The 23,569-nt window shown below is 42.1% G+C and overlaps 1 protein-coding gene across 1 annotated transcript in view; it reads left to right on the top strand.

Annotated features, from left to right (window-relative positions):
- Window positions 1–1,822: 1,822 nt before the first annotated feature.
- MCTP2 (multiple C2 and transmembrane domain containing 2) overlaps window positions 1,823–23,569 on the top strand; it is a 125,337-nt gene continuing 103,590 nt past the window's right edge. The window contains exons 1-3 of the mRNA XM_074600265.1: window positions 1,823–1,945; window positions 18,044–18,150; window positions 18,955–19,491. Of these exons, the coding sequence (XP_074456366.1) occupies window positions 19,018–19,491 (474 nt within the window). The 5' untranslated portion in view covers window positions 1,823–1,945; window positions 18,044–18,150; window positions 18,955–19,017. The remainder of the gene's footprint in view (window positions 1,946–18,043; window positions 18,151–18,954; window positions 19,492–23,569) is intronic.

Below are 23,569 nucleotides of genomic sequence, written 5' to 3'. Positions count from 1 at the left end.
TGTATCTGTCCTTCTTCTGTTGCATCCAAGGAGCACTGTTACAGTTTATTTTGGCAGACACACACACAAGCTACTTTTTTTTTTTTTTTTTTTTTTTTTTTTTTGCTATTCCGAAAATCAGCAGCCTTTTCTATTAGATTACCCTTGGGCACGTTTACAGTGTTTTTTCTCTCTTGGCTGTAGTCTTTGACAGAACATGCACTGAACTACTTTTGATACACATTTTGTGCGATCACAGAACTAACAGAAAAGTATTTTAAAGGCTACGTTGTTCTTGTTCCAAACTTACCTAATTATCTGAATCCGATACCTTTTTTGGTTTAGATGAAAGGATGGCGAAAATATTAGCGGCACAAATTTTCTTTCTTCTCTGTTTTCCGTTTAGGTGGTTGATTAGTTTTCTGTTCTCGGCCAACTTCCCCTTAAATTTTTGATTGCACGAGCTGAGTAAAACTGGCCTGCTCAGCATTTAGCAAAACTTAGTCACTTTAGGAGTCGCTGCATAATAATATGTGCTGATATACTGTTAACCATAGTAACTGATGTTGTCGTTGAGGCTGTGCTGGAACATTAGGATCTGGCCACTCAAACACGATCTTTAAGTCAGGAGCCAGAATAAAGCTTTGTCAATTTTTTTGCCCCGATCTTGTAAAATTGCTCACGTGTCCAAGCAATAATCCTCCTTGCTGCTGATCTCACGGATCCATGTGGGACTGTGCACATGTGTAAATTCCTCCTCTCCAGATTTGGTTGAAAGAATCGGGGTAGTGGCTTTTCTAATGTTTTCTGCGTGTTTTTATTCAGTGGTTAGTGAAACGATTCTTTGCACTATGACAAACCCTTACCACATGTGCATGGCAATTTCTATTTTGCAATGGCATAACATGGTTGCATCACCAAGTTTCAGTAGATGATATGAGGTGAGTGTCACTACGTCAGCGGTGCTCTTGGATATCATGCAATTCCTGTTAATCAGAATGATAGGCATGGGATGTAAATAAATTCCATCACTAAGCTTTTTTCACACCCCCCCTCGTTGCTCTGTGCTTCATGTAGTGATACCACGCTCAATGGACGTTAAGCATCACTGGTGGGAGTGGTGATGTGTGACGTGCATGAGATCTCCGGGAAGGTGCGTGGTGGCGTGCGAAACCCAGGGCGCTCCAGAAACAAGCTGCTGTTGAAGGGGCTGCTGGGTAGCACTTGCCTTTCTATGCTGTGGCAAACTCACGGAGAAACACGTGTGGGAGCTTGTTTCGGCTGCAGGCATGCCAGGTAAGCAAGTCCTCTTACCCAATCCTGCCTCAGTTTCCTTGCCTGAAACACACAGCTGTGATACTTGGCTCCCTTGTTAGGCACCAGGAGATGCAGCCAAGAAAGTGTTAGGGGATGCAGCCAAGAAAAATTGTTACGTGGCAGCGCTGCCGTTGCTTTTATTTCCCTTCGCCTGTAGTCATTCACGTAGTTTCCTTTCCAGCTCCACCCTCACCCAGGGCTCTCCAGGGGAGTGCTGCCAGCCCCCCCACCCCCGCCCTCTGCCACCACCTTCCCCTCCGCCCCTGGGCCTTTGGGACAAAACCATCGGGGTTTGGGATTTGGTCGGGGGATGCCCTGGGGGACGGGGAAGCGAAGTTCTGGGCGGGGATGCTGCTGGGGGTGCTCCGAGGGAAATGATCCGGGGGGGCGGATGCTCTAAGGTGGGATGCCCTGGGGGGATGGATGCTGAGAAGGGGATGCTGGCGGGGGCGGGTTGCGGTAAAGCCCGGAGGGTTCCGGGCCGCGGGGGAGGCGGGCGGGAAGGGCGCAGGGCGGAGCGGGGGGCGGGCGGCGGTGACAGTGACAGCCACAGCCACACGTGCCCGCCCCGCGACCGGCGGCGTTGGCGGAGCGGCTCCGGCGGCGATGGGTGGCTGCGGGCTCCCGGCGGGCTCTGCCCGGAGCGCAGGTAACCCCAGCGACCCGGCGCCCCCCGGTTTGGGTTCCCCGGGTTGGGGGGGGCTCCTCCCGTCCGTCCGCCGGGGCTGCGGCGGCGCTCGCTGCTCCCCTCTGCTTCGGTCTTCAGCGCGTCCTGTCCCGCCGGTTTCAACACAGAGTGGATTTTCTTTAAAAGAAAAATCTCAGCTGGTGGTAGGAGTGGGGGGTTTAAGTGCTTTTTTCCTTCTTTCTTTTTTTTTTCCTTCTTTTTTTTTTCCTTCTTTTTTTTTTCTTCTTTTTTTTTTTTCCTTCTTTTTTTTTTTTCCTTCCTTTTTTTTTTCCTTCTTTTTTTTTTTCCCTTCCTTCTTTTTTTTTGGAGACTTGGTGGATTCTTCCTGTTTTGTGCCAGCCCAATTGCTATAATTTTTTTTGTACTTTCCTAGCTATCCAGGAGGAACTAACTTTGCAGTGGGAGGCTCAAAGTTACTCTGTGCTTTGCTTTGCTGTGTATTGCTTTAATGATGCTGCCCAAGATACCTGGACCTTGTGTGAATATTTTTTGTTATCCGTATGAGAAAACTGTGCTGGAGAAATCCTTTCCCAACGGGCTTTCACTGAACTCATTCATCCCTACGTGTACTTGCTTACTGAATTTGAGTTGTTTGATTATTGACTTTAGTTAAAGAAATAACCCACTTAATAATAAAGCAATCTGTAGAATAAAAACAAACAGACCAACCCCCGAGCAAACAACAACAACAACAAACCATTCACACAAGTACATCAATGTAGCAAAGTTGTTTTAAGGGTACTTTTAACGGAAATTTAAGAAGTAAGGTATAGTTCTTTACAAGCTCATGAACAGATATTTTTAATGAGAAATAGTTTTAATTTTTTAGTGATGTTAGTGTAGCACAATTATGGCAACTGACAAGAAACTAGTTGGTGCCCTTAAGTTTTATGACAGCTCAAAGCACGCTGGAAGCTGAATTACTACTACATGGCGTTATGAAAATAGAAAATCTCACCTGAATATTTTTGTATTAATTTTCCATGATTAAGCTGTAGAATTTGTCACGTATTTTGCAGTGATCTTGATTCATTCTCAGAAGACGGGACTGTTGAGTGGGTAGATTTAGCTGTCAGGATGAATGGGTGTATTTGACTAATAATCTTATTTGTTTGATTTCTTGCTGCTTTTCAATACCATCAGAAAATAGCTTATTGTAAAGCAAATAGACTTTCATATGATGTAGTCTGAAGATGGATTCAGTGTGTGTAGTTTCACTTTGCAGTAGCTGTGGGAAGAACAATTTGGAGAAAATGGTGCAGAGAGGAAACTCATTTTATTTCTTAAAAAAATGTTGGCACTTTTCATTTTTTCATAAGGATGGTAAATTTTGTGCTGTTAAGAAATACTGAATTTTGATTATATTAAGCAATAGAATAGTTTGTAGATGTGTGTATTTAAGGTGTCGATTAAGAAACAAGGGCATGAGGAGGGGCACCGCTGTTGTTGTCAAGTGGTAGAAGGTGTGTGTCTAAGTAGCACCTGGGTTCCTGTAATCATCCCCTCTTTGGCCAGTGCATAAGACCATAACAGAGGGCTAGAAGCATTGCTTATCATGTCTTTTGAGGTAATTACTACCATAACTGGCTCAACTTCACTGCAAGTTTTTGTTTCCCAGTGGCTTCTGCATTTAGTAATACAAGCAGCTGCTTTCCAACTAACTGCACTGATGAAATTCCTCTTACTTGAGCAGGTAATTATTCAAAATGTACCTGCTCAGGCAAGGAATGCTTCTTGAGGAGAATAGTGATTGTGCTTTGAATGCTGAAGTTCACTGGGATTTGGGGCTGCCCGTGATGAAGCCAGAGTCGGGCCGTTTGTGTGGCCAGGGTGGGCCTGGGGCAGGGGATAAACCTCATCCCAGAAGCTTCTCAGTTTCTCCCACTGAGATTTCCAGGCAATATTGAGTGTCTGCTTCTGCTGCTTTTGTGCTGATTTTGTCTGTTTCATCTCTAAAACTAATTTCTTATTGATAACTGAGGCTTGCCATGAGGCCTCCACCAGCAGCGGTGAAATTCATGCAAGACACGTGGAACACCTTGTGCTGTCACTTAGTTAGGAGAATCTCAGGTTTTATCCCTTTTGGTGACTCACTCCTGTACCATGAACTAATTTTAGTATGGGACTTTGAATTCCAGTCTCCCAAGGTACAGAGATGTGGGGTCTCTCATCACCTCCATGCTGGTTGGGGTCCCTCTGCCCGGGCAGCAGCCTGCTGGCGTGGGAGAGAGGGAAGCTTCACCTTAGCAGAGGGGAGCAAAGCATGCTAAATATGCTCTGCATTTCCTCCACGCCGTTTCCATCCTTGAGTGGAAAACTGCTCCCGATTTCCTCAGATTTGGAGGATTTATGTTGGCACCCTTCCCACATTCCCGTCTTACTTCCAGTTGTATTTATTAGATAATAGACTTGCATAGAAGCTTGTTTATAAGCAAAAGGAACGTTTTCTTTTTTTTTCTACCGAAGTTAAGCAGTTAAATGTTCCCTCAGTCCCAGGGGGCTGTTTCTCAAGACTAAATTGGTCTTTGCAGGATTATGAGGATGTCAGAAGCCTCAAACTCTGATTTCAAAATGAGTATCAGCATAACAGCTCTACCTGAGTGCACCTCTATTTTCTAAGCTGCCGCTGCTACAAAATCAAATCGCAGAAGCAGAGGAGATATGTTAATATTTAGGTAATTTGTGTCACTGAATAGCTAGACTTTCTGCATTCCACATAAGGATTAACTCTCCATTCTCCCCATTGTCTTCTGCGTGAGGGTCCTAATGAAGACCAAGAGCAGTAAGAGAAACTGGGACAAGTCTCTTGTGTTTGATCAAGTGATTGATCACCTTATAATATGCCTGGCAATTTCTTGCTTGACAAAATTAGTTCAGGTGTAACTACAGGTTTACCAGCATTGCGGAGCGGGGTGATCGCTGTGTGGGCAGGCAGTGTTGGTCTCATTTAAGGATCGGTAATAAGGAAGCTTTGTTAATGGAGGCTTCATTTCTGATAGATTTGCTCCCAGCTTCCCTGGATTTTGGGTACCTTGTGAATAGTAAGGCACTGGGGATGTGCAGTCTGGCTGTCCTGCCCCGAGGATGCCACCTCCTAAAGCAAGCTCTGCTTTTGGCACCCGCATCGCAGCACGACTCGCTCTGCCGGGGGAAATACCTGCACACGTGTAATTTTATTTCCACTAACTCATCCTGTAAAGGAGGCTTCTGCTATAAGTTTAAGACGAGTTTAGGAATTAGTAGTTCTCTTCTTTATCAAAAAACGCAGACCTTTAAAAAAAGCTGCACAACCAATCACAGGTCATTTTAAAACCCTTTAACCTATTCTTTCAACATAAAAAACCACGTGGTTAGTTACTCCTAATGATAGGACTGCGGAAAATAGGATGTTAATTAACTCTTCTTGAAACATGCCTAGATGGTTTTGAATTTCGAATGTTTTGCACGACATTATCAGACAAATCAATAAAAAAAAGAAAAGATTTTGTATGCCTGTTGTGTGTGCCAGTTAAGAAGTTTGGATGGTAGAACATTAACCAGGCTCCTTGAATGGTCTGTGCTTTTCAATTAAGAGAGGTCAGTGGAGAGGATAACGTAGAAGGGGGCAAAATCTGAGTGATATGGAGTAAACAGAGAACAATATTCATAATTTCATATAACTCAAGATTTTAGAAGTGAAAAGAAATTATCAAATTTCAATGTGGTTTTTTTTTTGGAGGTACATTTCAATAAAAGGAGATAGTGTTTCACACAAGCAAGATTTATCTATGGAACTCATTACCGCAGTGTCCTCCTGTTGCTTAAGATATAAATGAATTTTAAAAATTGTTAGGCAAATTACTAGAGAAAAAGTATGTTAGGACTGATAATCACAAAGATGCAGATACAATTTCTAACTGAAGCAGCCCTTAAATCAGGGATTCCTGGAAACCAGGAGATTATTTTGCAGGCAGAATCACCATATAATTTCCTGACCTTATATTCTTGCCCTGAGCATCTGCTTTTGGTCAGAGTTAGAGGCAGTTTATCGGGCTAAATCGACATTTGGAGTGATGCAGGCCGCTTACATGCTAGATAGGATAAAAAAATTTGGATAGGTTTTTCTTAGATCACTGCGACTTTGTCCAAAACAGTTCCAAGCAGGTGAATGTTTAGGTGTCACTTCAGTTTTCACACTTGGAGAAAAACCTGCAGGAACTAGTGTGCTTAATGCTGTATTTCCTTAAGTTTTGATTTACTGGCTACTCGTAACCTTCTGTTAAGAATGCGGATTGATCTGGCATTTCACCAGGCTACACTACTGCTGCAAGGCTTCGTTGTTTTATCACTCGTGAAATAATTGGATTATTGTGTGAGAATCTGGAGGATGCTAGGATTTTGCTTTTGACTTCTATTTCCCTAAATGTATATTGCTGTATTTTTTTTGAGGCAGGCTCCTGTTTTTATTATCTTTGCATAAACAGTCTGCTGACCTTTTGGCATTTTTTTAACCTTTGGTTTTGGTGTTTGCATCGCCTCCTGTTAGATCCCGAAGCAGGGCTGATGGTGACAAATTGGGATCCTTGTGTTTGTGGGTAGGATGCACAGTGTGACCACCGTTGCTCTTACAGGAGAGCATCTTGGTAACACTTTCTGGTGGTCCCCAGTTAAAACAAGTTAGCTTGATTGCTTGCTTCTGGTTTCTTGGTTAGCGTATGGTGAGAGCTGGAGCTAAGTGACCCGGAGGGTGACTTTTTTGCCTGCTGTCGTGGCTGTCTGTTTCATGTGTATTTACACAGATGCTCCTTTGCTAGCTTGTTTTCACTTTCCCACAAAAACAACTTGCAAAAATACAAGCAAAATAGTAATGTAGGTTTTGAGATCTTTGTTTTGTTTTGTTGGCTTTTTGAGATGGGGGAAAAAAAAAGAAGATCTCTTATTCATATCCTTCCTTTCTGGGAAGTACTTGTACCCTTGACAATTCTTCCTGTTGCCCATTCCTAAGAACTAACTACATTTGTAGTTTGCAAAGTGAATTTTGCTTTACTGGAAACTTTAGGTTTGCGCAGACTTCATTGTTTTGGAAATTCTTTGAATTGTATAGCTTTGCTGCCTTAAGATCAGAGATAAGAGCTAATTTGGAAAGAAAAGATTTCCAGCTCCGTGTAACTCCATAAATTAAGACACAGAAGTAGCTCTGTCTTTTGGGGATTTATAAACGTGTGCTTTCATTCTTTGCTCCTAAATAGATAAGCCCTGCTCTAGAAGTTAGTACTAGCCAGGATGGGGTATATAATCTATATTGTTTGATAATCTCTTGATGGACCAGAATGGAAATTAGATGGCCATACTAATTTATTTGAGCAGGCATTTGTCTTTGTCGCCATGGATGAGGAGGTGGCGATGATCTGGACCTGTCAGCAAGGATGGGGCAGAGTCTCTTAGCTCACGTTATCACGGCTGTGAAATATTTTTTTTTTAAAGCCTGGCTCACTCGAGTTTTAAGTGGGAAGGGATTATGAAGCTCTGTTTTTTGAAATTCTGTTGGATACAAATTCCCCTTAAAGTAAAATCCTGTTGAACCTAATGGTTTTGACAATTTCAATTAAAAATATCCAAATGAATGAAGTACCATAACTCAGCTCCTTGGCGCTTGTTTCCCTGGGTTTCAAGTGGAATGTTTTTTGCTGTCTTCCCTCATGGGAAACATCTGCAGAACCAAACGGCAAATCATTAATGCTCATTCAATAGCAGGCTTTGTTCCCAGTTTCTTGTACTTGGAAACAATTAACTGTAGAATTTTGTTTTGTCTTGTTTTTCTCTTTGAATGCAAACATTTAATTCCAGTTATATATTCTAGTGGATTTTGTAGAAGTCCTGCTATTTGTGATTGTTTGTAGTTATTTTAGAATACACACTCCTCACCTAAATTCAGATAATGGTAATTGTGATAGTACCTTTGTAGTTGGGGTGTGATTTTTTTTTTTTTTTAAATTTAATGTATAAATAGCTGAATTGCGTTTAACTTTGTAAAACTGTAATTTAGTACAAACTAGGGGAAGACATTTGACTTTTGAAATGCAACCTGTTTCCTCCAGTTCAGGAGGATTTCTGGTTCCTAACATCCACCAAACAACCTTGGATGCCTCATAGAAACTTTTCGGAAAAAAAAAAAAAAAAATCTGTCCAGCCTTTCGCACTAAGCAAATGAAAGCTGAAGGCTACAACTTAGGTGCAAAAGGTGTTTGAACCAGAAAACCTCCTAATTTGTTTTGCTGATGGGGAGCAGTTTGTGTTTCAGAACACTTGCCAAATTAGTCATTCTTGCCCATGTCTGCTAGACACAGGTAACTGGAACGTGGGTAGCTCTTAAATCCATTCAAAAACATTACTACATCTTGAAAGTTTTTTTTATTGACACCTTTTATTGACAAAGTTTTGTGTTTGAGCTCTAAGTGGTTTTAGTCCATGAACAAATACAGGAGATTGTATAATCATGATAGCTGAATTAAAATGCCTTCTAGTTAGTATTCACCAGAACTAAACATCCATGATTAATAAACTCTGAGTTTTGTTTGTTAATTATGGGCTAAGTGGTCGTCGTTTATGCACTTAACACTTAGTTTGAGAATACGTGAACGTATTCTCAATGGCATGATAATGACAGGTGTAGTGGTCAGTTTGATCTGTTCTAAACTATTCCGCCTGGAGCTCTGCGTGCATGAAAGGAGAATTAAAAACAAAAAAAACCCCCAACCCACTGTGGTCACAGTGTACAAATGCGGTTGGCAGCACGAGCAAGGACCTGTAGATATGCTTAGGGGAAGGTATTTAAAGTTTAGCAGACTACCCCACCCTGCCTATGGCAAATTTACCTTGGATGAATCAGGACTAAAGTGTTTTTAAGGACTGTGTAATACGTCTGCAGTTCTTCACAATAAGAGTAGTTTGATTTGGACAGAAGTTATTGTCTTCGTGGGTCTGCCACTTGGAGGTAGCAGGCCAGAAGCTCTCTGCTGGGACCTAGGATTTGTGGTTTTCAGTCTGAAGCAATTAAATGGAATAAAACCCAGCAAACTCCGTCTCTAAATGGTGCATCTCTTGAATTCTATTTAAAATAATTTTATATTGAGGTTTGGGTGTCTCATGCCAACGGATAAGGTAATCACCCTGTCATTTGAGGCATTCTCATTCACAATTGGATCCAACCTTAACTAATGAGTCCTATCTCCCTGTCAGTGAAGAATTTCAGTGGATATTTCATAGGATAAAGGAAAGGAGATGAGGATCATGGAATCATTTGACGGTGTGCAGTGGGATTGAATAAAGTGGTTAAAGATGCGTGAAGTTCTGCCATGAATCACCGGTCCAGAACAGCGTTTCTCAAAGCGTGGGGTGTTTCCTTCTTCCCAAAATGCATTTAATGGAGGCGTGAATGAGCGATGCGCTGTGCTGCAGATGCTGAAGTGAGGCAGGCATTGTGTGATACCCGTGTCAACTGGTTCTGTGCCATGTGAGCATGGCCATACTGGGTGAGATCAAAGGTCCACATCCCCAGGACCTGGTCTCTGACAAGGGCATGCAGTCAGAGCAGTGTAATATCAAAGAAGCCCTCACTGGGGCCCAGAGAGGACGGGGCATTTTGGAAAATTCTGGGTTAGAAACAGAAAGCGCTGAAGAAAATTGTCTGTGGCATCAGATCAAGTGACGAGTGTAACACCAATGAGCCTAATTGCTGCATAAAAACTGCCTGTAACTACAGTGAGGGCAAAGATGTGCAAAATGAAAGCTACGGAGCAGGTTTGCCACATAAACCAAGTATTTTAGAGGAGCTGCAAGTGAATTTTAAATTACTTCATCAAGTGCAAGTAAAAGAGGCATCATCCTAACTCAGCAATGCCAGTATTTCTGTTTTGGGGAGCTTTTCTGATCAGATCACTTTCAGGAATGCACCAGAATTAACAAAACCAGGCTTTATTATAGAGTTAAGGTTCTTTGAACTTCTGCAGGTAAAATCCTCAACAGGTCGCTTAATATTCATCCTTGCATGGGATTGCAGCAAGTTCTCACATTTTCGTTTTTGAACTTTTTATTCAAAGTTAAAATAGTTACCGGAATCACAGTTTGTGATTTTCTCAAAAATTATGTTGGTGTTCAGGGGCTTCAGCAACGTGAAACCCCAGCGTTAAGACTTGGGAAATGCCGAATTGTAATTAGCGATGAACATGGGTTAAATTTACCAACTTTATCTGATCTTCTCAGTGGGAAAATAATGCTGTAACAGAACTCGGAGAACAAGGTGAATAATTCTAGTGCCAGGAGGCTGAAAACTCAAATGGTGTGTGGAAAGATAAACCTCAAAGCTGGTTCTCTTCTATGAGAAATGACTGGCATTTAGAGATGTGTGCTGGTATACATTTAATACATAGCATTAAAAAAAAAAATATTAAAGGAACCTTTAGGTTTATGCTACCATTTGTGTACTGAACATTTTACTGTCTTGACTTCAGGGGAGCAGTGTGGCTGATTTTAGTTGCGTGCATTGGCTTCATATTTAAAGTACTAAGTTATTGTCCAGGGTGAAATTTATTCATCGGAATCACAGCTATGAATAAGCAGAATGAAGCTCCTTTAGTCCAGGAAAAAGGTATATTGATACATTTGCTTGCTTTTCTGTGTATAACAGAATCTTGCTATTGCTAATCTTACCCAGAAGACAGGCTGGCATAAGCAGGAGAAGTTTTCTTGGCATTAGTGATTAGTTTGTGTGCATCTCTTCTCGACGTTGTTACATTTAGCCAATGCAAAACTATGTTTTTCAAAGATTTTTACTTTCAGGAGTTATTCCCTAGTAATTATCTGCTCCTGCTTCAGTATTTTTCTGAGCGTCTTATCTCAGGATCCTTTGTAACTGAATTTTGGAGGAGCTGAGGATCCATGAAGCCCACTAAAATGTTCGTGTATTTTGAAAAAAACTGAAGTGGGGAACTTTGTGCTTAAGTTATCATGCCTGTAACGTGGGCTTGTGTGTGCAGTAGTTCTCCATACTCATAGGTGATTTCTTGGAGATTTAAGAAATACTGTGTGTCTTTCAGCATTACTGCCCTAGGAAAAGATGCCAGTGACAAGGAAGGGTTTTTGTCTCCACCCAAATAAACACTTGTTTACCATTTGTAACCGGGAGGTCAGACACGGATTCATTGTGGCTATTCAGAGGCTGAGGATCTGACCACTGCTTTGAATGCTAAATATTTGTTTTATTCTTCGTTTAAACTCCCCTGTGCCTCTCCCAGGCTCTCCATTTCACTTGTGGCTGTGGGTCCCCATCCATCATCAGGCTCTGTGCTGTTAACTAGGTACAAGTCAGTTGTACTGATGATTGTGTGACAGCGCAGGAGATGCCACCGAAACCCTTAAACGTTTGGCTTCACCAAGAGCTTCCTAAAGGCTTTATTTGTATGTGGGTTTTCTAGTCTCCCTTTCAGGTTTCCCAGTGGCAATGCTCAACACCAGATGTCTAAGAGCAGTGATTTCCTGTAAGGAGACTTGTGGTTCTTGCAGAAAATGAGGGCTATTACTGGTGCAATTCCCTCATTCAGTGATGCGCTACAACACACCAACCTCTGTTTTCTTTAGGGGCAGTGGCCTTCAGCCTCCTGCCTTTGTCAGTTAAGAGACTGTAAAAACACGGGGTTATTTTATCTATGGATACACCCAAACCACGTGGATGTTAAATGCGAAAAGAACATTTAATCGCACAGGTCAATACAGATTCAAGGTAACCTGAACTCTCCCGTGTACCCGACGTTCTCCGTGAGCTCTGGCCCCGGCACGTGCCATGTTGCTGTTAGGAAGAGGAAGGTGCTGTAATAAGGAAGAAAAGAGGGCAAACTGTTAGCAGCCTGCTTAGTGCAGGCTTTTGTCCTCATCAAGTTAGCACCAGGCCATTCCTATGGATCAAAAGTGTTCTGTTTGTGCCACTTTGGTAAACTGTGTTTAAATAAAGAATCACGCAGAGCTTTTAATAGATCTTTCTCCTTTAGTCACTGAGTTTTGCTTAGTAGTGTGACAATAATAGTTATTTAGGGAGCAATGCTGGCACAGGCACAAGTAATTTGCATATAAACACAAACTTCTTTTATTTAAATGTGACTCAAGTGCTAGTAAAAGGGACTGGCTGACTTGGCCTCCAGTGGAAATGAGTCTCCAATTTCCTTCCTAGGTTTGTTTTCCCTGAGAGTTATGAAAAGGGATGATCTATTTCTGTGCACCTCTTGTTACAAAAATATACCTTTTGTTATGAGAGGTGAAGAAGGGCTTGGAGTGAAGGAGAGATCCCCAGCAGTGCAGGGCTGCAGGAATCAGATCTTCATGCACAGGTGTCCCCGGAGGGAGCTGTGATTACACTGTAAAGATCATATTTGATTGTACCAGCTTGGTACAGTCCCATGAATTAGACTGAAAAGATTGAAGGGGCCTTCTGGCTTGCACAGGTACAATTACGAGCTACAATATTTTGAAGGAAGCTGAAAAAGTGGAAGGAACTTGTGAAATATCTTTATAAAAATACACCCAAACACTTCCTCCTTCATTTCCCCTCTACATACTCATCATTTTTCTGCTGTTTTAGAATAGACAGGAACAAACCGAAAGCAATACTTTTATAAGCTGGAGGCAGGTGCAGGGTTTTTTTTTTTTTTCAGTAACTTTCACTATCAGACGCTATTTTAAGATGCTTGTAGCAGCTGGTCGTTCTGTTACTTCTCATAGTTACTGTCTGCTCATAAATGTTGAGAAAAAAGCTCTCCAGATTGTGCAAAAGAGTCTCTAAGGAGTTGAGCATCCCTGTTCCTCTCTTGTGTGATAAGTGGAGGAAGGCGTGTGCTCGTTTCAGGTGTTTGTGAAAGATGGAGATCATCCCATTTAAACCAATTAAAAATGAAAAGCCAAGCGTGGGATCTGTAAGCCCAGCGCCTAAAAAAATCAGGGATCTGTAAAAAAACACCTACAAACACAAAACCTAAGAAAAAAATTAAAAATCTTAAAATGCCTGCACAATCTGCATATAATAAACGTGCTTTTCTTAAGCTTTGTATTTACCCTAGATAGTATTTGTGAGTTTCTGCAGGGATTGCAGATTTCTTTCAGCTTATATCAAAAAATAAGATTAGTTTCTCTTGGTCATCTTATTTCTATTCAAGCATTGAAGCATGTAAAATTCTCTTTTATGAAGCATTTGTACTAACGCGGTTGACAGCAACAGGTCAAGTTTTTATTTAATTTTATGTTTAAGTTTAGCATCCCGCTATGCTTTGCAAATGAATCTCCAGCAATAGAGCAATAGCAGAACAGGATCCGTGTCACCGGACTGGCATCGTTTGAAGCCCTACAGGGAAGCTGAGGCTCAAATGCAATGGCGAGGTTTGGAAGCTGGGCAGGACATGACCCTGCTTTTGCAGCGCGTCGCCTATGCAATGACGACGTTAGCTACACTCCAGCAGTGCGCTCCCTGTGCTTGTTAGCACTAAAAATAATTCTAGAGCTGATTTCCCCAGGGTAATTAGCCCATGCAGAATCAGACTGAGATTAGACTTTTTCTGGTGCCTTATCAAACTTAAGCTCAGGTATTTACCATATGCTGTAAGACACAGCTGCAGGAAGAAAAGGCTGTCTTACTTTCTCAATATTGCGATGTAGGTATCGAATGCAGTGTCCCTTGTTAGTGTATGTGATCGCACCCAGAGGAATGGCCTCAGGCCCACCCAGATCAGCCTTTGGTTTCGGACTTGTTTTTTCCTACAAAAGAAGCGCAACTCTTGAAGGTGTTACTAATCCAAGGGACATCCTGCCCATGGTAAGGTATTCCCTTTTCTTTTAAATGTTTTAAATATCATATATGAATATAACTTGTGCTGGCTCTGTAATGCTTCAGGAGAAACTGGTAACTGTGAACAAAGAGTGGCTTTATTTGGATGATATTTTCTTATCTCTGTGGCTGTTGATGCTTATCATAAAGCTACAGCTTTTCCAGATAAGGTACTGAAATAAGTCATTGCAAAGAAGGAAGCGTAGGTTTCTTTTGCTAAAGTAATTCCACTCTTACTAGTAATGAGTCATGTTTGACTGGGTTCTAGACACAGTGATGAGAAAAACACGGGGTACTGAATATGATCTGTTGTAGGAATAACCACCTAGTACATACAGTTGTTCAGCCATCCCAGAGGTATTTTCCTAATATTTTTCTCCCCCCCCCGCTCCCCTTGCCCCCCCCAAGGAGGAATGGTTTAACTTATGGTTTCTAGGTGCAGAAGGTGGGATTTATAGCAAAAAAACCAGGAGAAGAGTATGAAAAGAGGATCCCAGTCTCTTCCCCCCTGCTCCCTTACCCCCCTTCCTGATGTCACTCTTGTTTCTCAGCGCACTGAACTGAGAAATTGTAAATCTAAAGGGGGTTATGCTCTTATTATAACTTTCAATAGCCAAATGCTGTGCTGCAGAGCAGAAGTGTAATTAGCTTTGCTTCTAACTTGTGCAACGTCTCGTGTGTTAGGTTTTAAGGCAGTGAATCTGTGCCGGGCAGGTGGAGATGGGGGTGAATGTCCTGTGCCACAACAGCCAGAATCAATAGAGGTTTTACAAATGAGGGACCTTAATTAGTACCTCCCGGTTTGAACCTACGTGAAGGTGCATGCAACTGAAGAACATCTTCCTAACAGCCTCCAATGCACGTTAGTCTCGTCAGCTGTGATGGGTGTGAATGTTGGCTAGCATTTGGTTGTAGCTGAAAACATACTGACTGAATCACGCGTTATGAAGATGGATGGCATGCAGACTGACCCGATGTTTTCGCTTTAATTGGATGAGCAAATTGAGCACTGTGATTAGTAGTTTTATGGAAGTTGTAATAGCGGTGTTCTCGTGCTAAGATGCATTTTTATCTTCTTGCTGGCTTTGGGGATGCTTCTTAGAAGCATTAGCAGGGAGCGTTTTGGGGTGCTTCAGTGAGCATTGTGCACTTCTGGGCGTGCAGGGAATGATTACTTAATGCAGAAAGACAATGTGTTCTATAATTTCCAATATGTAAATCAGTTTGGTTTTGTTTGCCAGTTTAGTTATATTGTGCACTTTTACAGTGCTTTCAGTGTCTTGCAGTATTTCTCACTTGCGGCTTTTCTGGCTTCCTAACAAGACAGTAAGTGAAGTAGAATTGCAGAATGACTTCTCTAGGCTTTCAGTGGCATTTGAAATACCTCGTATAGACACCTGTTAGAACATCTGAAAAATACCTTAGCTCTAAATATTGTAACAATTTAAGGGAGTAAGTAGGGAGTGTTACAGTGAGAGAAACCAAGGCACGTTACAAAAGAAATCCCAAGGACCATAATTAGAAGTTACTTAAGGGAGGATAAAATGCTAGAAAAACGTGTTTTAGCAGTCAGAGGGTGAGCTGTGACCAACTTTTTTGTCACTAATCCTTTTCTTCTAGCCCCTGTGGCCCCCAAAAGAGGAGGGGGGAGACACAGCAAAAGAAAAGGATACAGTAAAAATGACAGGTGTGATCAAAAGCCGTCTCTCTGAAGGAAGAGATTAAACTATATGGATTCTTCTGAGCGTTTGAGATTTAGCAGCATATTAAAGAGAAGGCTGGAGAAGACAGGCTAAAAATATTTTTTTTCTTATTACATAAGAACAAGGAGGCATTCAAATAAATGAAAAACAGCGTTAAAATTGATAACAGGAAATGTTTCTCTTTGAATAATTACTGTTTGCAGCCGTTTGCTACAATGTGCCGTTTGATGCCAGGGAAAAATAGAGACCAAGCTTACACCAAGAATTTGGCAAAGTACGCTTTTCCCTGTGGTTGCTTAGGGAATATTTGGCAATATGGTTGGCACTGGACTTCTGAGGCTGTGGAAGGAAGAGGGAGAACTTCTGGCCCGTGGAGGATAAGGAGCGTATGAAAAACATGCTGGTACTGAGAACGTGTTCTTTTACAAGCAGTGGAGAATTTCTCCTGAAAATTATGTGTTTCTATTGTCGTTGCTCAGTATGGAAAAGAAAAGTGGAGAAAAATTGATGTAGGCAGAAAGAACAGACTGGTTTTATGAGGAACTGATGCCTCGGTTAGGAGTGCCAGTTGTGCGTGTGAATACATTCTGGTGTGGCAGGGGGATACCCCAGAGAACCTGGCAGCCCTGGCTCCAGCACCGCGCTGGATGGCAGGGGCGGTCCCCATCCCTGATTTCCAGTGGCCTCTCCGGGGAACAGATTTCTGGTCATGGCGGTGATGTGCTTTTTTATGCTTGAACTGGGGAAATGAAAAAAATGCCAGGCTTGGATGGCTGGTGTCAGAGTGCACGTGCCCTTCAGACTGTGTTTACCCTTTTCTAAGATTAGAACAGATTGTGTATTTATTTTTATGTGTGTATTATAACCATCATTTGGGTTAATTTCTTTGTAAGTGCAGTATTTATGAAAGAAAAGTTGTAACCGCTGCAGGAGCGTGGATGTGAAGGTTCAGAGGTGGAGTGTGGCCAAACTCCATGGCAATCCAAGGGTGAGCTTGCTGCTTCTGTGGCCTCAGTTCAGGCAACCTGGTGATCCCTGTGCAGCAAATGCCACCACCGTGTTGCCCTGGCGTGGAACCTGTTAGGTGGCAGGTAGCTGGAGCCATCCCCACTGTCCTGACCAAAACCCAGAAACCTTTCCCCTGATTTTTTTTCTTTACTTCCACTGTGATTCTTGCCTGGCTTGAGGGCTCTGCTCGTTCTAGGTTAAATACAAGCGGCTCTCAGAGATATAGTATGGTCCCTGCACCATCCTTGCTAAATGAGTATTTCTTCATTACTTCTTCACAGTAGTTCTTCAGCAAGGAAGAATTCCTTCAGCAAAGAAGGAATGGAGCTGGAAAAAAACCATTCAGTTGGGGGAAAGTAACTGGAAAAACCTACAGGAACAAGCCCGCTGCTAGGAAACAAAATCTCAAAGCAAACAAAATAAAAACGACAGCAGTGGGTCGTCAAAATGAGAGGGGTGGAGAATAACAGGAAGGGAATCGGAAGCAGTAAGAGCCTTGGGAAGTGGATGTTGTGAGCTGGGTCCTGCCTTTATTTACAGGGTCTTTACTTCAGGAGGTTTCTGTGCATGTAGGCAAGCAAAGCGGAGAGCACTGGCAGTAGATGAGTTGTTTAAATGAGTCCCAACAGTGTGTTTCATAATGTTTTGTGCAAACGTGTTTAGCCTAATAATTTCTGTTATTGGCATGTGATGTAACGCTACCGAGGAGGCCTGCGGCTGCCTTGTCAAGTTTTTATTTAAAGAGGGAAGAGTCCAAGTGAAAGCTATCAGCTGATGAGAGCAAATTTGGCCATGTCTCTGGTGAACTTGCGCAGGGCATCACGTGCTGCTCCAGCATGGGCATTCCTGCCTCTCCAGTCAAATGTGTTAGGGTTGGCATTTATTTCTTTTCTCCTCCCCCTGTAAATCTGATCATCTTGCACTTCACCCCGAGTTCAGTGAGGAAAAAAAAAAAAGCCCTGCCAAATATGACGATGCTGATATTAATCACTTATATACCACTGTAAATGGGGGGAGGATTGTGCAACTTTAGTTATGCAGTAAGACAGTTAAAGCAGTTTTTTGTAGATGCCTGAATGCTCTGCAAGTACAATGGGGTTAGTCATAATTTTATTTAAATAAGTTATTAAGTAACTGGCTATACAACCTCATTCAAATTACTGAATGTAAGAGTAGATTTCTTTGAAAGCAGACGTTGATTTCTCTATCTGGATTCATCCAACAGTTGTATTTCTGTTGCCTCTTATGGCGTTTTCCCTAGTGGTCAGGAAAACAATGAGATAAGTCATTTTTTGGTCAACTATACAAACATTAAAATGTAAATGCGCTACGAGTTTTGGAAGCAGTAGTCATGTAGTTAATGGTATACATTTCTAAGGATATAGGTATATGCTGTAAGCTCTGTGTGTGTGTCTTTGGGACTATAAAGGAGTAAATCTGCAGGTTTCATCAGCTTTTTTCTTCATGAGTTTTGATGATGATTTGACTGTCTCTGCCTCACAGAATAAGGATGGTTGCGCAGCTGTTAACCACGAAAGACACTGTCCACGAGGATATTCCTGTGCACAGAAGAGGTGGCCGTTCAACTGCTCCCTTATGATGCAGATAAAGTAGGTGGTTTTGTTTTGACTCTCTTTTTCTTGTCCCTCCCTGCTGTATAAATGCTCAGTATGAATCAACGCAAAGGCAGAGTCCACCAGTAGGTTTTCAAAATCTGTAAGTAATCCATCCGTCCATTTTTGTCCTCATTTTCTCTCAATTGCCTTCTTTATGAGGGAAATTAATTCTGCAGCGGTGACTTTTCCTGGCAGTGGGTTAACGTAAGGGAGTGTTTTGAGGTCTCAGCTGGGATTTCTGGGATGTCCGATGTGTCCCGTTCAGCCTCAGCCACTAAGGTTGTGGAGCTGTTTTTCATGTTGTGTTTATCCACTAACATGCCATGTAAGAATCCATGTAGCCTAGGAAGTAGACAAAAAAATCCCCTACGTGTGCTGGAAAAGCATCAGCAGAAATTATAGGGCCAGCTTTGCCAGCATTTTTCATGTGCTAGCATTATCGCGATTTAACTCCCATCAGTAAGTTTTGTACAGAAACAGTTTCAAAGTGGATAAATCTCAAATTTTGGCAAATCAGGACTTGGCAAAAGAAGAAATATGTCTCCTCTTAGCAATCATAAAGTAGTGGGCAGACATTGCGTTTTAGTGTAGGATTAAATACTTGTTCCGGCTGTTTTCCTCCTAAATAATCAAACCTACCCACCAGATTGTATTTGGAAGCACTTACTAATGTGGCGTGCTTTGTTTTAACTGTTTAGAAAAATGACTGAAAGTTTCAAGATGAGACAACGTGAATCATAATCTTCAGCGGCTGTTCACTTCCGTGATTGACTTTCCTTCTTCCTACGTTCCTTTTAGTCACCCTGGGAATTGCTGAAGCCGTTTCGTGCAGGAGACGTTGCTGAGATTCCCCTTGCAGCAATGGACTTGGATAAACCATCCGTCTGGGGATCCCTGAAGCAGAAAACTAGACCGTTCCTGCAGAACCTGAGCGTGAAGAAGACAAGGAAGAGGTCTAGCAAAATGGTGGAGAGGAAGGTCCGCTCCTTGGACCGACGCCTCAGCATGTCGGTGCCTGACATGTTGGAGGTAGAGACTCTTACGGAAGAAGAAACGACTTATTCGAGTACTCAGGTGTTGTCGGGCTGTTCCCCCAAGAGCTTCTCCAGGTCTGTGGTGTCTCTGAAAAGCAGAAGCAGTTCCGTGAGGCCGACGGGAGAGGACTGGCCATGGGCGCCGCAGCAGGAGATGCGCTCAGAGATGATGGTCACCCACCAGGACACGCAAGTTGCGGGCAACCCAGTGCCTGAGATGAAGAGGAAATCCAGCGAGGACCTCTTTGAGCTGCTGCAGGGCGCCCGCCTGAGCGCTGCTCTGTCGGAAGAGGGGGCAGAGGTAGGTGCTTGGGCACCAGCCAGGCTCAGTGGCAGTATCAGGCTCGTCGTGCTCCCCCTTAATTGGCTGGGTTACAAAGGGGTGGAGGAGGGGACCCTATTCAAGTAATGAATGCGAGATAAAAATATGCATAAACCATACATGATATATGAATTACTGGAGACTAACTCAGATACCTTTCTGTCAGTCTTGAATTGCAAAAAGTAACCCATTTTTTTATTGACAAGGTTATGATACTTCAGATTTTTCAGATTTGTTGGAATTGCTTGCTTAAGTCAAAAGTTGTTGCAACCCTTTGAGCTCTGAAATGTGCTGCTGATACATTTGCCGTAGTTATTCTTTTTAGTTAGTATAGCTTTACCAGGATTTCTGTGTAGCAAAATCAACTTACCATCCACCTACTTAAGATGCAGCTGAAGGCAAGAGGTGAAAGATGACGAGCGTGCGAGGTGAACTCTGCCTGTACCTGGAATTAACCAAACCAAGCACGTGATGGAGCACAGCAAACGTGTAGCATCATGCTCAGGGCTGTCCTTTGGGTTTGCATTGTGATTAGATAGAGAGGGTTGCAAAACCAAAACGTTTCCTCTGCATTCCCCATCTTGTCCCCCTTCTTCCTTTGCCCCCTGCCTCTGCCGGTGGGGGGTCAGTGTCAGTGGCTGGACATAACGTCCCATGAACGGGAGGATCAGAGTCCAATATGCCTCAAATCTGACGTGGAAGCAGTAATTCCTGCCCGGCCTGAGCAAAGTGGGGAATCCTGGGGAGTTGCGTGATGGCTTTGTAATGTAGACAGCAGGTGAAGGTTGTGGCTGCACGAAACATTTGAGGCAAAATTTGGTTTATTTACGTTTTGAGGCAGTGTATCTCCTCCTGTTGAGTTTTCACTGGGAAAGTTAGATTTTGAACTCTGTTTTGAGGCCTTTTCACCCATAACCTAGATGTTACAGTTATGGTAGCTGCTTTCCGTAGTCATCCGAGGTGCAAAAATGGGAGGTGGACATTTTGGTTTAAAGTCGTTCTTTGGGAGCGGTGATTTCACAGGCTAATTAACATTTTTTAACTGCATGTTCAAAACGATGGTTAGTGCTGCTGTGGGGAAAATGGTCCTTGCTGATATAAAACTCCTTGTTTTGCATCTGGAAGGTCTGTGTACTGTTACCAAATCAGTGTTAGCTCTTGGTCTGTTGTGATGCAAAGTGTCAGACTGGCAGTTACTGACCATCGCTTCCAGTTCAGGGTTGCTAAATTGTTAACACATTGGCTCCACCTCACCGGAGTGAACCATTATTCAGAGGTCTGCATAGGAAAAATAGCTAAAATAGCATATAATTTTGTTTCTGTGCTTAAACTTTACTCAGAAGTTGTACAACTCAGAGTTATAATAGTTTGGACATTATGAACAGTTTATTATTTTAGGAGTTTTTCCATGTTGTTTTAATGATAGCTGCAGTTCTTTCCTGCTGTTGTAGACCAGAAACTCTAATCTGAAATCTGCCGCAGCAACAACACAGATTAATCCTAAATCTTGCTTTGACTTTGGGCAAAGTGCTTTAGGAGAAGGAGGTGCCTGTATGGTGATGGAATAGTTTAACTTCAAGTTTCCCTCAGACGCACAGTCTGAGTCTGGCTTATTCTCTGCAGCGTTTAAATCTTTCCCAAAGTATGTGTTTACAATGTGTGTTTGTATTATAAATCATTTAGTATTACTTTTATGGCAAAGCATCTTGTTATGTGAATATCCTACCTGCTATAATCTGCCTCCAATTACAACTTCTAAATGTGGAAAGAGATATTTTCTTTTTTCCTCCTAAAGGCTCCGTAGCAGAGTGAAGCGAAGGCAAGTAGAAATAGATAAGGCCTATTGAACAAATGTAGTTATTTTTAAGTTGAATTTGGTGAAAGCTTCAATACTCGTCTCTTCTTGTACTTTATTGAATAGCTACAGAATTTGCATTCTGTGTGCCTTGGACGGGGATAGTTTATTGCAGATGTTATTGGTCTCCTAAATGCTGGGTGGGGTTGTTGGAGAGAGCATGACAATAGTTCGCATCACTTTTGTGAGCATCATTCACTGATCACTGAGGTAAATCAGAAGGCAGGCAGATCCCTGGAACAAAACAAACTAAAAAAAGCAAAAATGTAGGTTGCGCTTTTTTTTTTTCTCCCTGAATGGCTTGTCACATGCCACCTACGCATTTCCTTGTTATCTTTGGTCACCCAATATCATCAGATACTTTCCGAGCCGCATGCGTGAGCTCAGTGTGGGCTTGTGGTTTTTATGCTCATCTGAACGCTCAGTACAGAGCAGTCGGTGCTTGGAGCGTGCCATCAGTAAAGACTCTTGCCACAGGTACCATGTTTCCATTTGCTAAGACGTTTACTTTTACATTATCTGTTCTCTATTGCAGCCCAGCTAGGCAAATTGGAAGGGTGAAGGAACAACTGAAGTCGCGTTGAGCCTCTCCCTGCTTGATTCAGGTTGCAAAGGACGGCATTAATGCCACATTTTGCAGTCAGGTTTTGCCCATGGTCACGCGTCATTGCTCAAGTGCTCTCACACCACTTCTTCTTGCTAACACCTTGCAGTGAGTCACTGAGAACCAAAGCCTCATCCCGTCGCTGATGAACTCAGTGCCCTTGTATTTTGAATCATTCTTCTGCAGAAAACAGGAGGAGATAGAAGATGTAGATCTTGCCAGGAGGGAAAACTTGATTTATTTACGTGTGTGTGTGTATATATATATATGTATATTCATACATATACTCATGTTTGATTTGTTTTTAGACAAATGCATTTGTAACTACAACCCGCTTGGTGGATGTGGCCGTATTTGTTTATACTTCAAATTTCAGAAAAGTCACTGTGATTAGATAAAGTCAAGACTTCAGGACTATATTTTCAGCAAGGCTTCTATCTATGTTCAGTGATCTCATTGCAATTAGCTACCTAGACTAATAGCAATTTACGTTACACAGAGTTAACAAGCTTTTTTATTTAAAATTACCATTTTTGTTTAAAATCTGTCTATATAATGCAAGTAAACAGCAGCACAAATAAAAGAATCATAACTTTGAGGGTATTTTTTTATTGTAAATGGTATCAAGCTAGCAGAGAGAATACTTTTTTATTATTATAATTTCAATAGAGTTCTTTGATTCTGTGTTTATGCCATGCAAAACAAGCTGTAAAGAGAAACCATTATCAGTGCCAGTGATGGTGCCTGAAGGAGATTCCTGTGAAGCTGGAGACGATCAGAAGTACTAGGTTTAATGCACACAAGTGAGATTTTATGCATACTAGTCAGGAAATTCCAAGTTAGGGTTCCCCTAGCAGCTGTAACTCAGCTCTGTTGTGCGAGAAAACTCTTCTGCTGCTCTTTATGATGATAATTTTTTCTACTTTTAATGTGTTTTTGCAAGGTGGCCAAGTTACGATTACTGTGGGAACCATAATGTTAAATTTCGACTGTCATGCAAGTGAAATTTTACTTGCAATGCTGGATTACTGTACTTCCTCATATGTAATATATGTATTTGGGGGGGGGGAGGAGGAGGAGGAGAATTACGCAAAAGCATGTTTATATTTATTTCGGCATATCAATATCTCTAAGATTTATGATCTCTGGTGCAGGAGCTGATTCTTCTTTTTTAATGTTTGTGTAGTGCTCCACACAATGCAGCTCTCATCTGAGCGATTTGGATGTTACCACACTGCACGTAATAACGTTTTCACATGAGGATCGAATTCCACCTTGTGTGCATTTCTGTAGACCGGGGTTATTCTTAGCATAAATCTTTGTATTTAAATGGGCTGTGATTGCCCAGCTTTAGACCAAAAGAGTTTCCCAGGCACGTAGGTCCTCTTCAGCTAAAATGATGATCATAGACTCTCCTAGCAGTCAAAATAGCGTCAGAGGTGTCTTGACTGATAAACCCCTTCTGTGTGTCCAGACAGTCTAGACGCCGTGCCACCATAGCCTCAAATTTTTGGGTGAGTCAGTACTTAAGAAGAAATGTTTGACGACTGCTCCTATGCTGGGCACTAGATAAAAATCCTTTGGATCATCCAGTTACA

The sequence above is a fragment of the Larus michahellis genome, chromosome 9 (assembly GCF_964199755.1).
Source record: "Larus michahellis chromosome 9, bLarMic1.1, whole genome shotgun sequence".
In the NCBI taxonomy this organism is placed as follows: Eukaryota; Metazoa; Chordata; class Aves; order Charadriiformes; family Laridae; genus Larus; species Larus michahellis.
This window is presented reverse-complemented; position numbering and strand designations above follow the sequence as displayed.